The sequence below is a fragment of the Drosophila elegans genome, unplaced genomic scaffold (assembly GCF_018152505.1).
Source record: "Drosophila elegans isolate 14027-0461.03 unplaced genomic scaffold, ASM1815250v1 contig_520, whole genome shotgun sequence".
NCBI classification, from domain to species: Eukaryota; Metazoa; Arthropoda; class Insecta; order Diptera; family Drosophilidae; genus Drosophila; species Drosophila elegans.
This window is the reverse complement of record NW_024545903.1, coordinates 1,295,686-1,310,223: the sequence shown is the minus strand read 5'-3', so window position 1 is coordinate 1,310,223 and position 14,538 is coordinate 1,295,686. Positions and strand designations below refer to the sequence as shown.

Below are 14,538 nucleotides of genomic sequence, written 5' to 3'. Positions count from 1 at the left end.
TTCCACTCACACCGTCTCTATGTACATACGATTTTTTCTCTCCCTGAAAGCGTTAAAGCGTGGGCAGCATTAATGCCAAGTCTTTGCCATAGAAACGACGATAAATGTCGATTATACTTCTGGCCGATAAACAAGAGAACTTCTGCTAAATGCTCGATGTGCTGCACAGATCCCATTAAATGCATGGCAAATACAATGCTACACGCAGGCGAGCAAAAGTTTCATCGCTGACAAATTGAAGGCAGTTTGCTAATGTCATGGGAAATACAATGCGACAACCAAACAGAACCGACCGAAATAAATCTACGCTCCGAGTTGTGTGTCCGTAACGAGCAAAAGTGGCCCAAATGCGGATTTATGTTCCGCTCAATGATAAATTGAATTTCACTCAAAATTAACTGTAAGCCGGGACAAGAAACGTGCTGAGCCAGGAGAGGAAAAATGCTTGCCACATATGCGGCCTATAAAATGTGACAAGGAAACTAACGAAGGACTCGGCGCTCGTGTGGTTTTGGCTAAAACAACAACCCACAGAAACCGGCGACCGCAGCCTCTGAATGAAATTAGGGCAAAACCCAGGCAGCCACTTGGCTTGACAATTGCCTAAGCATATTTGTCATTTGATTGATTTATTCTGCAGGGCCAACAACAGCTGCCATTAGGTTGGCCAAGATTGTTTGTTATTTGTTTGCTTTTGCCTTCGCTTCTCGCCGGGGCTTTCTGCTGAGGCGCTTTTGTCAAATCAAGTCTTCATCGCTTTCATTAGGCCCCAGATTTCCATAATTTAGCAGGGTCCAGCACTAAATCTACATTTGCTTGTGAGCGTTAGTAGATCGCTACCAAGAAGTTATTCACGCTAACCAATTACAGTCTATGCAGATCCTCTAAGAAAGCTTTGACGTTTGGGAACAGATCAAAAAATATAATTTTCGATTGCGGTTAAGTTAAAAGAAATTGTTCAACCTTAAAGAATACGAAATTCAATCATTAAGCTTAAGATAATTAAAACCAATCAAAACTAAAGACAGAAACTATTTCACCTTGCTTTCTATGTAGTCTGCATAAATTTAGGCAAAATATTAAGCATCAATAAAAAAGACCACAAACAACAAATTTGATTTAATTAATATACCATAAAAGAAAAGAATGCTGTAGTCGAGTTGTCCGACTTTTTGATACCTGTTACTCAGCTACAAATTTCAAACTAAATATTATACCACAAAATAATTGCATTGCCTACACCTACCTAAAGCTAAGAGAGTTCCGCACCCCTACAGCCCGCAAGCAATTCTCTTATAATTTCTTTTGATAGTGTTGTTCCGAGATACCGACGTTCATACGGACGGACAGACAAACGGACATGGCTAGACCGACTCGGCTATTTATCCTGATCAAGAATATATGTCCTTAATAGGTTCGGAAACGTTTCCTTCTACCTGTTATTGTACATACTTTTCAACGAATACAATATAACAATTTACTCTACGACTAACGGGTATATAAAAAAAAAACGTTTATAAAATTGTTTAAGCCAAAAAAAAATCGAGTTTTTGGAAAATGTGGTGCAACAATGATTTTTATGATTTCTATGGTTATGCACAAATGATTGCCTATCACACGAAATATAAAAATCTAAAAAAAAAAACGATTCGGAAAATGAAACCGTTATTATTTTCTTAGTTAAGCTCTGTAGTCTCTCTCAGATTATTTTTGTCTCAGTGTAAATGAGATGAATCAAACACTTCTACCGGCATGCAGGGCAGGTTCATTGGGGGTTTTCATAAGGGTCACAGTCATAGTGTTGCAGGTGGTGGTGGTTGGTGGTTGGTGGTTGGTGGTTGGTTGGTGGGGCTACGTTTTGGTGACTTCACTTAACAGCAGATCAGGTGCTAGATTTTCGCTCTTGGAGGTCGGAGGAGGTGGAGGCACTCACCTGTGGAGTAGTGCGGCAAAGGCGCATCGCCGGTGGCGATGCAGCCGCCATAGGAGAAGTGGTGACTGCTGGATCCGGTGCCCGAGACCACGGCTATTTCGTCCAGCTCATGGCCGGGCGAGGTGCCGGCGGATACCAGGCGGGTGGAGGAGGTCGCCGAGTTGCCCTGCGAATTCTTGCGTCCACGTAGCGAGAGCACCAGCCTTTTGGCTGTGGACATGCCCCCGATTGCCGTTGCTTGGCCGACGATCCCTGCTCCCTGCACCCAGTGCTCTCCACTTTTGCTCCTGCAATGGCAATGGAAGACGGAAAAATGTTTAATGGAAATGCGAAACTTTTTCAATATTCCCATGGCGTTTGGGCGCCTTGGCTGCCTTTGCTATTTATTTCGTTAATAATTTAGAACAGAGCTTCAAAAGATATGATAATTTCTGCACAGCAAGACGGAGGAAAGTACAACGAAGTCGGAGGGAGAAGGCTTGGAATTTTCATTTTCATGCTCTGCCAGCCCAAGACAACGACGCAGACGAGGAGCTTCTTAAATTATGCAAATGCTTGCAATCAAGGCTAACGAAATGCCACAAAACAACGCACAAAAAAGCAGAACGAAGAGAAAGAACATCGCACAAAATGATTGCGACATGGAAAATATGAATGAAAGTATTAGCATACGAAGGGGATAGAGTAATGACTGTGCGATTAATGGCTTAAGCATGAAACTAAATTCCCTTGAAAAGAGCGTTTAGTATCGATTTTAACGTCAATCAAAAATCTCGTAAAAAATACACATGAAAACGTATGGTCACATATAAAGAATGGGATCAAATATCACAAAACCCATTTTTTATGTCGAGAGAATACTTGCAAAAAACATCCTACGAAAAACATTATTATAAATGTCAGTAGAAAATGTATACTTTAAGCTTAAACAACTACAGAACCGTTCATGCAAAATGGAAACGTGCTTAATTTTAACACGCTTTTTAACAAAATTCGCTCAATTGTAATCTAATGAGTCCTACAGAAAATATGTGAGAGCAAACAACCGACTAAAGGCTGTAGATTCTATGACATTTTGGTTTTTTTTTCGGGATTTTAGCCCAAAGCCGCTTAGACTAAAAAAAACAGACGAAAAGCAAATGATAGACACGAAGATAGGCGTACACAAGCCCCAATGCATACACACCAAAAACCAGAAGGGAGACCCTTCCTTTGCCTTGTCCTTTTCCTTATCATTTTAATATTTAATAAGCAATGCGCAGAAGGGAAGTGCGAGAATCTTGAATGAAATGGGGAGACTCAACTCAACAGCGACTCTAAATATTCAGTTGAGTGTAAACTTGATAAGTTGTCTCTCTGGCGAATGTACGGCATATGTTGGCTTCGGAGGGCGTCGCTGTGAGCGGAATGGGTAATGCATATTATTCTATTCCGATATTTACATATTATGCCACTTTAAATGCCTGCGCTGGCCTTAAACTCTTTTCGTAAATGCCTTTTGACTGGGCGTATACGTAATACCCCCCCACACACATACTCGGAAAAAAGAACACAGTTACATTTAACTTTCCCTTTGGATACGTGACGAATAACAAATTTGTGGGATTTTGCAGCATTTTGATTGAATGTTGTCGTCGCTGCGGGAAAACCCATAGGAAATTGGGAAGGGAAGGGCAAACTAGATCCAAATACAAATATGATTTATGAGCCGCAGCTTGCAAGCCAATCGCATGTGGAAAGGACTAACTGCAGATGTTGCACAAGCACAAACGGGAAAAATCAGATATAGTGAGATGGCTAAGAACTTGTGCTTGACTTATTACACATCCGGTTACAATGCTCAAGTGCCAATGTTTATGGAAGGGCGATCAACATTATTGACAAACACAAAAGTACAGCTACGAAAACAACCTGGAGTTTGATATAACTTGAAAACTTTGTTTAATTTTTGGCACATATTCAATATTTGAGAACCATAAAATTAATCATTTAAACACAGCCAGCTGTTCAAGAAAGGGTGTGAAAATATATTTCATTAATAACGAACATTTATTTACCTGATTATGTGAGAAAGATTATTTTGTTAACAAGTCGTAGAAAAGATGGCTTTAAAATGACACTTTTCAGTTTTCTGCTCGACTCCCATAGCCGCCGAGCAAATAATAGGGAAATTTCTTTACACCTATCCACTATTCCGCTTTCCGTGTGCAAAACCCAAAAGGCAATCAAGTGTTGCCAAAATCTACGTAAACATGAAAATTGCCAGGGAAACTCAAACTAAAAACTTTCAAATCCCAAAAAGAGAGAACATTTTATGACAGGGAAAAAGAAGAAAAACGTTGGAAAAGCTGATAGCAGGGGGTTTGGAGATCTCGGGCAATTGTTTGCATTGTGCAAGTGTCAACAGCATTTGCAATTCCGTTGCAATTTTTAGCTTCTTTTCGAGCTTTGGCTGCAAAGTAACCCAAAATGCGGACTAAAAATTGCATTTCTATTGCCCTTTCACCACCTCACGTGCCACTTTCTCTTTCTCGTTTGCTCTGAAAATATGGTAATTCCTTGTTATAGAAGGTGGAAAACAATTTTCACACTATTCTCAATTCGCTTGCTCCCATTGCAATTTTAGCCAATATTGTTACAACCGCTTCTGTTATGCATATAGACTTTATAAATATTATATATATTTGTCCGTACACACACTTGTAAATGCATATATGTATTTAAACATATACGAATCCATTATTCGTGTCAAAATGGTTTTTGCCAAAGCTGACGCAGTTAATGGCCTTTTGTGCGATTCGAGCTAAATCAGCAAGAAATAACAAGCTTTTGTTTTTAGCTAATTAATGCAATCCCCCTTGAAATAATCCCCAAGAACCAGAACCCACTGGCAACCCGTTCATTTGTCCGGCTCACATTGCAAAAGACAGACAGCTTCGTGCATAAAAAATGAATTGCCATCAATCTCGCGCTCTCCCAAAAACATTTGCAGGATAAAGTAGGGGAGTGGCAAAAAAAAGGTTACTAATTAGAGCCAAGAGTCGCGATTTTGCGCCAACACAAAAAGGAAACTGCTCTATGAAGCTTCTCTAGAAAAAAACCCAGAGCTGATTCTGAAAGTGATTATACCCTCTGCAAGGGCATATAGCATCTGATTAAGCCAAGTTCACATTTGTCACAGGAATGTGACAGCAAAGGAGATAGAAAGGACGAGGCGGATGATGTGGGTGATGCGACGGAAACGTTGACAAGTTGCCATGGTCAAGTTGATGGAACGCAATCTCCATCCACGACAACGCTGACCACAATTGACGCCCCTAATTGCACGCTTCCATAGGAAAATACTTATGGAACCGAAACTCATTCACGGAGAGAAAGCTCCATTTTCACTGAGGACCAAAGCGCTAATTAAGTGACTTAGCCTCTGAGGTGGGAGAAATTTATATGCTAAATGCAGTTGGCATTAACTGTACTAATTTAGAACACACTGTGAAATTCTGTCTTTAATTATTTTCCTTTCAGAAATGTTCTTGGGGAAATAATCATATTTAAGTTCCCGGACTTTAAGCGACATAAAATACTATTTCATAAAATCAGGCATAAACTGTCGAAAAATCATAGCCCAAAAAGTGCATGGCTTTTAAGCCCTTTTAAAATATTTAACCTAAAGCTATGTAATGAGATTTTCTCTAATTAAATCAAATAATCAAAAGTTTCCTCTTTAAGAGTTACATATCATCGGAGAGCAGTCAATCATCAAATTTTTGTGTAACGCAACACACCAAAATTAATCCACAATCATGTAATGAGGTTAAATAAAGTTGAAAATCGCATTTAATGCATAAGTAAATAATGCTTGCCAATAATTTCCCATTTGCATTGAACTAAATTCTGTTCCATCCCGTCTGGGATATTGATATCCAACCGACCGTCCTCATCTCAATGGAACCCCTTTTGTGCAATTATTTCAGACCCGGCTATTTGCCACATTTGCCATGCAAATTAATGCAGCTGCACTCGCTCCTCTACCAACGCCGGTTTTATTGCGTTATTTCTTTTATTGTTATTTGCCTATTATTATTGCGCTTTAATATTATATCAATTTACATTTTTTCGCGCTATGTGCTCTTCATTGTTCCAATTATCGGCAAACTCCGTTTTGTTGCCGCAAAATATATAATTGAGCAATTCAATACAAAATTAAGCCATTTCCAAATGGGTTTCAAATGGTTTAGGCTTACACGTATTTAATTGTAGCCAAGCTTTTGGCCTTTCCGTAATTCTATTACTACAAATCTTTGTTTTGCCCCTTCTGCAAAACTTTTGCACTTCTTTTTAACCCTATTGGCTTTGGCCTGAAACGCCACCGACAACAGCACAGAGCCACCTTCCCTTTGTAAGCGCAGTGGATCTTCCCCTGCATCTTTGTAACCGGGCAAACGTGGCGCACGAACTGCAATTTATAACTGCACATACGTGAGCAGTAAGCCAACGGCAACACCCATTAAACAACCCTGAGAACCACCAAACTTCCACCTCTTTGAGATACTAGCTGCTGCAGTTTTATCTTGCAAGATGTATAGGTACTTTTTAGCATATGTCGGTACTAAAAAAAACTATATCTATAAAAACTTTAAAATATATTAGGATACAAATACATAGGTTAATTACTTACTATGGTATAAGGAGTTTAAAACCCAAGTTTAAATTTGTTCCAACTAGGTGTATTATTTGTATCTTGTACCTTGCCTACGAAACATTGTATCATTCCCATCTCTGGCTGAAACCCTGTGGCACAAAAACATTTTGTTAGCTGCGCTTTAGCTCGTACCAACGCGGCTGCCTTTGCCTTTGTGCAAGGTGCCCACATCCAGTTTTTCCCTCCCCGTCCGCCCCTTAAAAATTTATCCAACCCTCTGGTCTCCAATACCCAACCCAACACTGACGGCGCTACAGTTTTTGTGATTCGACAGAGCGCAAATAAACAAAAGGGTCGCGGCGTTCCGTGCGAAAAGCGGAAAAAGGAAAAACTAAAAGAAAATGAAAAACAACTTGGAGTTAAGAAGAGGAACAGAAATACCAGGCTTGTGTGTAGCTCCACATTCAGTTGCAGTTTCAGCTACAGCTACGCCTTTAATAGAAGTTATAGTTTTACACAGCACAAAAAAAATGTTGTTAGTAAAATTCCTAAAATGGAATTATATTTACTAAAATTTAATTTATATTTAATTTAATCAAATATAAAAACCAAAAAATGAATGGTATTATTCCCAGTCAAAAACATACTTGGTTAAAGCATTTGAAAAGATTTATGACCCCTATGTCCAAATCCAATAGATTTTAAGGTGTTTATTAATCTGAAACCTCAAGACGACGTTGCTCTATTTTCTCGGTGTAGCTGCTGATGTTGCTTTTGTTGCACCGGGGTCCTGCAACAAATTTGCTGGCACAGCAGGCGAAAATATGTGCCAACACAGCAGCCACGAAGCACTATAAAGCAGTGAAATTGTGAGGTGGTGTGCCATCGGCAAAGAAGAGATTGTGGAAGGATATTTCACTTTATTGGCAAAGTCGAAGATGGAATGCGCTTATGGTCGCAGCCGGGATACAGGAGGCAAGTGACAGCGACAAGTTATTGCCACGCCGGTATGCAACTTCGGCCGGTATCGTGGTGTATCGCCAACGAAACACAAAACTTACCCTGCCCAAATGCATTTGTGTCGTACACAGATGCGTTCAAAATTATAGCACCAAAAATGCAATCCACTAGCATGATTTCATAGCCCAATATATCACACAATATCACCATTATTTATAATAATTACTCTGCCATAATTAATAGACTCACAATCAATTTTTAAATATAGTTTGCCTAATTTATTGATTTGTTATTATCTATTTATTATTATTTGTTTCTTGATTTATTATTAGACCTTTTTAAAAAGATCTTCATGGAGCACTTATTATTCAGCAATGAAAAGAAAAAGTCTAGAACTATGAACTACATAAATCGGTGCTACTGTGTCGACCAGGGCAATATCCATGGGAGAGTGCCACCCAGACGCATTCATCAGCTACCTGTGCACCTCAGCAATCGTCAATCTTTCGGGCGTCCTTCACTTCTGCCTTTGAGTGACTGACAGGCCCTCATCCCAACCTTTAGGCCCCTTGTGCTTGGCTTTAATTAAGCGTCCCATTTGCTCAGAAATTGCATCTGCAGCAGGTACACACAATTCGCTGAGGAAATATTTACATTCCATGTATCCACTCAGAGTCTAAACGTTCGCGTTGCTCGCAAAGCTTCGGCTTGAGGTTGAGGTTGGGGTCGAGTTTAAGGTGGCTTTTGAGATGTCATAAGCAGAAATCGCATCTTGGACACTCGAAAATTGTCGAGCTTAATTGGATGCAAAATTAATAGTTAAAGCATTTAGCGTTGCCATGGTGGTGGTTGTGGATATGGCTCAGCTGTCATCAACGTCGACTGCCCCTGGTTACCTTTAAGCAAGAGGACGGACAATCAAAAGGCCGCACACCAAACAAAAATAAACTGGTGCTGTTCATTAGGAGTACAAGATTTTCCATATCTTATCTTCTTACAATATATGATAGCTTATATAAGTCCAAAAAGTATTTATAATTTTTCGAGGTCAGAAAAAAGTGTATTTCCATTTATATTTTACACTTATTGTACGCCTACAAAATATTAGTTAAACTATAAAGAATATAAACTATTTGTCTTCAAAACATTTATAATTTGTAAATGCTGACCTTGGTATTTTGCCTAATAGTCAACAAGTTATAGGAAAAGTAAAAGGATGTGCGCTAACACGAATTTCACATAAATTCAACTCAGGACGGGTATTCAAAATTCAATTAAGTTGTCCCAGAAACAGCCTATTGAATTCTCTCTCTTGCTCTCGTTTTGAGCTTACGGTCGTGTCAGTTTCCTGTCCCTATCACTGTCTCTTTCTGCATGCCAAAACATGCGTGTCAAAACAATTGTCATTCAGTGTTGCTTGGGCTTTAGCTAGAAGTTCAAATCACTTCTCAGTTTAACCCTCCCTTGCAATTATGGCCCAGTGACATGTGTTAACAGTCAGAGCCTCCAACTCCCTTTGTCCCCGTTTCGTTCAACATTTCCGCCAGATATTTTTGCCCATTTCCTGCAGCCTTTCAGCTTGAAATCAATATGGGGAGAATGTGTGAGAGGTTAGTTCTGCCATCAACGCCTTGATTACTGCTGTCATATTATTTTCACACTTGAAATGCTGCTCGACTTTGCTCGTACATATATCATTGCCGTATAAATCGATCTGGCATCGGCTCTTGGTCATTATCAGCGCTGGCCATTATGTGACACTCGGCTGTCACTTTACATGCTGCAGGTCCTTGCGTGTTCACTCTCTAATATCCCGACATCCTTTCAGTTGTCAGGGTATGGCCATTCCCTTCTGCCCTCTTTATGGGCAACGCTGGGCCAAGGATTTTGTAGTTTTCATACATAACGTTGAAATATGTTTTACACAAAATTGAACACAGTATAGTTTAGATGGCTTTGCTCAAAGAATCAACCCCCATACATTACCCACTTAATTTACAAATTCTATACACTAAACACTACCAAATCAAAGATGCAGTTAACCATATATTGGATTTTATTCATGTTTCTCTGTGCTGTGCAGGTAAGTTGAATAATTTAGTTGGAGCAAAATGATGAAAATAAACATACAATCCGAAGATGCCGCTCGAAATAAAAGCTAGATCCGTGCCAGACTTGAAGCCCGATGAGACACAAGACGCCAACGCTCCTTCACATATCAGGCGTATGCCACGGAAAATTCCCGATATGCCTATGGATCTACTCACGATGCACTCCCCCTGTGACATGGACTCGAGGGGCAGGCAGAGCTATGTGTTTGCTTTTCCCAACCATTGCATTTGGGCCTTCAATAATCGGTACTTGAGCGAAGGCCACTTTCGCATCTTCAAAACTTATCAGGTGGAAGGGTTTTTCTTTGGCCAGTACTACGAGCGTCTAAAGCGTTACGAATTCGACCCACATACCTACGATTACAACTTGTAACTTCAACCTTCATCGATATAATTTGTATAATAAAATTATGATTAATGTATTAACAGCTTGGTAGTTTATTATTTTATTATTTATCTATTATTTTCAAAGTCAGCGTAGTGTGACCAAAGTTTAGGTCATTAAATACGCGTCGAACGACACTAAAATTATCTCAATCCGATACTCCGTTAAAAATATATTCAATAAACCAGAAAAATACGCCATTTTTGAAATGAGAACGTTGGGGATTCGACTAAAGAATTTTTATTTAAAAAACTCAAATATTTGCGAATTCTTTTATTTTGCTCAACGTGAACAAATTAACACTTTCAAACCTTGCAAAGCATTTTAAAATGTATTTTACTTATTGTACTATTTATTTTGTAAGCACTGGAAACTACGTTGCTATAACTAGCATTCAAGTTACTTATCATATTTACAACGTTTCCCATCTAGAAGTCAATTTTCTATACATTTTCCATTTTGACAGGCATCAAATTCTCAACTCTGCGCAAGCGGAAATGTGATATTTTTGAAAAGATTTTTTTTTCGTTTTGTCCCGTGGAAAATAGGAAAAAGTGTGCGGAGTAACTGATGTTCAATTTCCCACGACTCTGACCCATCTCACAAACATTTTATGATGCCAGAACCCCCAGAAACAGTTAAAAATTTTCTTATTATTACTTCATTTATCGTGTCTCTGTTTTAATTGCGGCCCCTGATGAAACATAATCAATCAACTTCATTCATTTGGGTGAAAGCAAATAAGGTGCAACGCCTTAAGTGAATTGGATGGCGTGTGTTTGTTGGGGGGCTCGATTTTTATCTGCCAAATTCCTGGCTCGGATAACATTTGTGTGTAATTTGTAATTTTGCGGATCATCAATCAGCTGTCGTCAGCTGTCGAGCTGCGATTTGGTACTGTGGATAAGCAAAATTAGATGAAAAGCAGGGAACAGCTCTTGTTTCACTTTGATTTATCGATGACTTGGCAAAACAAAAAGTTTTCTTTTTAATTACAGATTTTGCAGGAACTTGTCCTTGCTTATGCAAAGAATTAATTTTTTCATTGTCTTTGTGTAACCATTAGTCATTACTGCTATTTCCGTATCTTTTGTCTAAGTTATTTATAAAATGTATCTTGATTTTCGGGAGATAAACTTTATAATTTTGGTTTTTTTTCGGAACCATAAATTTAATTAAGCTTTTTAATCGCGATACATATTTACAACATTGAATTCCAGCTTTACTATATTAAAAAAACCTATAAAAAGGTTAATTCTGTAATTTCAACGTGCGTTTTTCTATCTTGCGGTTTGGTTTTACCCAACTATGCGTCTTGCAAAAGTTATGTGTACTTTTTTCGCAATTTCGCGTTAGGTTAAATTTGAGTTCAACTTGTATGTATATTACATATATTACAATTACATATTTTTGATAAATTTTCCTAAAAATTTGTTAAAAAAAATTAACGCGAATAAAATAACCAAGGTTGTGCTACATCACAAAAACATTACAATGAATTTCAACTTTTTAAATATATGAGACACTCAAAGAATATTTATTTTATTTACTGCTATAAACGATAAAGGGAAAATTGTGTAGTTTTTTATTGAAAATTAATCAAAAATTCTCAAGTAAAATTTTTATACAAATACCCTCAATGCAGAACAAGAAAACACAACCACAAACAAACTGTCAGATTGGGATCTGAACTGCCTGTCATAGAAAACTCAGTGCCTTTTTGAGTCGAACAACTCAGTTGCTCAGAAACTCTCGCCTCGGCAACCTTAATATCGCCTGGCTAGCAGTTCCGGAATTAGTTTTTTTTCACATATTTTTATAAAAGATGACCCAGCCGCGTTTGGTTACTCCGCTCCGGCGTTCCGCGGTAGGCAGTTACCACGAGGGCGTGTTCCGAATGATGACCACACTGAACGGCGATAAGGCGGAGCAGCATCGCCAAAGTACCCAGGAGTCCATCGAGGGCAACGAGACCATCCGCAATTGCCTGGAGATCTACAATGGCAACAGGCTAAGCAAGGACAACGGCTGGAGTCTTGCGCTCATCGATTCGCTGGCCAATCTGCTGGAACACCATCACAAGCGGATGAGCAACTTCAAGATTGCGGCCTCCCCGCTGGAGGCCTCTTCCAAGGCTTACGGACTTCGTGTGGACTCCATCTTCCTGGATGCCATGCGCATTTCAGCTGGCTTAAGTGCCCGTAAACTGACAGATAAGCAAATAAAACGCTGCCGGGAATGACGATGGCCCCCAGAGTGAACAGGCGACTGGCGAGGGGCAAGATGCAGGAGACCCAAAAGAGACTCCCAAATCAAAGAGGCAAAAGCGAAATGTGTCCACCGTGACCAAGAACAAGGACACTCTAAACAGCCGTCTGGATACGACACCGTTGCAGGATCCTGTCTTTGGCAAACTAAACTCTACAGTGGGCTCCATTATCGCATCAAATCGCCTGATGCACAATATCCTACCCAGTTTGGACTCGGAGTTGCGTCTGCGCACCACATACAGATTCTGGGACAGCGAAGAGTGCGCCGTGGAGATCCAGGATCACACTGCGCTCAATGCAGACATGAAACATTGGCCACCTGAGTCGCTCGTTAGCTGCGCCTGGATTCACAAACTTCTGCCGCATGGTAAAAGATTAAATCTGCGTCCGCTGCAAATCGGAAGTGCTCCAAATCCCAAGGCGTCCGGCGACAATGCCGACGGTATGTGCGTAATTGAGATCTCCATGATCTCTGACATCGACGCCGAGTGTGAGCCCATGCCGGACTTTGATGGACCACCCCCGCTGGTCCTGGAGGTGGACTCCAGTGAGCTGCACATACAGACAGAGTTAATCAATGATTTGCGACCGCTAGATGGCAACTCCAAGCTGGAGTACTCATACAGGCCAATGGAGCAAATTTCCCATTTCTGGGCCGGACCAGCGCACTGGAAGTTCAAGCGCACCCAGCCGCGCAGCACATTTTCCCAAACCAATGGTCAGGCGGATAACCAGGCCGTTCGCAATCCACGGCCCAAGAAGTCGACGCATCTGACCGCTAATCGTAGGAACAAGGCAGTAGCTTACGGCAATGTGGCGGAGAATGTCTTTCAACCACTGGATGCCGCAATTAAGAAGCGTCGTGTGAACTTTCAGAAGAAGTGGGACTCGCGCAAACTGGTGCTGCCCACGAAGTTCAACTTGGATCCGGACTATTTCTTCAAATACGACTCGGCGCCCAGCATAAAATTGTCACAGCGTGCGGGACAGCCTGATTCAGATGAGGGCAGAGATTGTGGCATCGACATGGAAACTGGCATCCATCACGATAAAGACAACGACCAGAAGCTATTCAATAACGAGCACCGACGCCGTCCCCGCCAACGTGAACGTTATTGCGGCGATCGCCGCCAAGCAAGGGGCCGAGGGCATGATGGATGTGGATGCGGGCGAGATGGATCTCATTATCTTCGAGATGGGTACAGAGTTTGAGGGTGCGCCTTCGCAGGTCGCAAAGCGTGCAGGTGATAGACGTGGAGAATCTGAAAAGGTCCTGCAATTCCCTGTAAGGAGACCATTCAACGAAAAAGGACGAACGTTATTCAAGGGGTGTACAAGGAGCTACCCAACCTGTTAAACACCAAAACGTCTGATTCGCTGTCCCCGTCGGTGGCCTTCAATGCAATTATGCATTTGGCCAACGACCAGAAACTGCGCCTTATTCCACAAGAAAACTTGGAGGACTTTCAGATCCGTCAAATTTTGGATTAAATTAATCTCTTAACTTTTATCAGAATTCCCAAAAAAAATACCCAGTCGAATCGGATTTTTATAATGATTTTATAAATTATTTAATAAAGAACAAAATACACTTCCAGAGGGTATTCTACTTTTGTGTGACATTCTGTCCGTTTGTCTGTTCCTACGCTAACTTGTCCTCTCAGTCTTAAAGTTTAATAAATAAAAAAATATATATAACTTTGGTGTTTTTAAATTTATACTTATTTGCATTCATTCTTGTTTATTTTTGTGCTGCGTACTTCTTACCCACCAGCTTAGTCGTTTCAATTTAAATTAATTTCAAGTTGACCAACCAAGCTCAAGTTTAATTTCCCCTTGCGGGAGAGGGACAATCAAATGAGATTTTTTGTTTCAAATTAAAAATCAAGTGCCTGGGACCCTCAAAAAAAACAAAACTTTAGGATGATAAATATTGTCGGTGAGAAACATGATGAATTCCTTGTGCAAATATTTTATATCATTAAAATTTTAAAGAATTTCTTTCTATTTCTTTCTAGCTCACGTTAAGAGTTTCTATGCCGGAAAGCTTTTCTCCTTCGTTTTTGCTTTACGGGCAAAACATTATTTTGCCTTGTTTTGCTTTCTGGCAGGAAGCTTTATTTATTTATTTCCGGAAACGTGCCCTTGAGATTAAAGTATTTCCCCTTCCCTTTTTTCCCCCCCAAAAGTGTTCGACCATCTGTATGTAACTATGTATACTGTATATATGCAAACCGAGA

At 40.1% G+C, this 14,538-nt stretch overlaps 2 protein-coding genes and 1 pseudogene across 6 annotated transcripts in view; 2 read left to right on the top strand and 1 right to left on the bottom strand.

Annotated features, from left to right (window-relative positions):
• LOC108137528 (cyclic nucleotide-gated cation channel beta-1) overlaps positions 1 to 14,538 on the bottom strand; it is a 68,736-nt gene that overhangs the window by 39,775 nt on the left and 14,423 nt on the right. For all 5 annotated transcript variants that reach the window (XM_017259246.2, XM_017259245.2, XM_017259247.2 and 2 more), the window contains exon 2: positions 1,934 to 2,220. In XM_017259246.2, coding sequence (XP_017114735.1) covers positions 1,934 to 2,153 — 220 coding nt within the window. In that variant the 5' untranslated portion in view covers positions 2,154 to 2,220. The remainder of the gene's footprint in view (positions 1 to 1,933; positions 2,221 to 14,538) is intronic.
• On the top strand, positions 9,470 to 10,069 carry LOC108137533. Its single transcript, XM_017259254.2, has 2 exons — positions 9,470 to 9,615; positions 9,672 to 10,069. The coding sequence occupies exons 1-2, from the start codon at positions 9,565 to 9,567 to the stop codon at positions 10,014 to 10,016; spliced, it is 396 nt and encodes a 131-aa protein (XP_017114743.1). The 5' UTR covers positions 9,470 to 9,564; the 3' UTR covers positions 10,017 to 10,069.
• Positions 11,800 to 13,819, top strand: LOC108137529 (annotated as a pseudogene).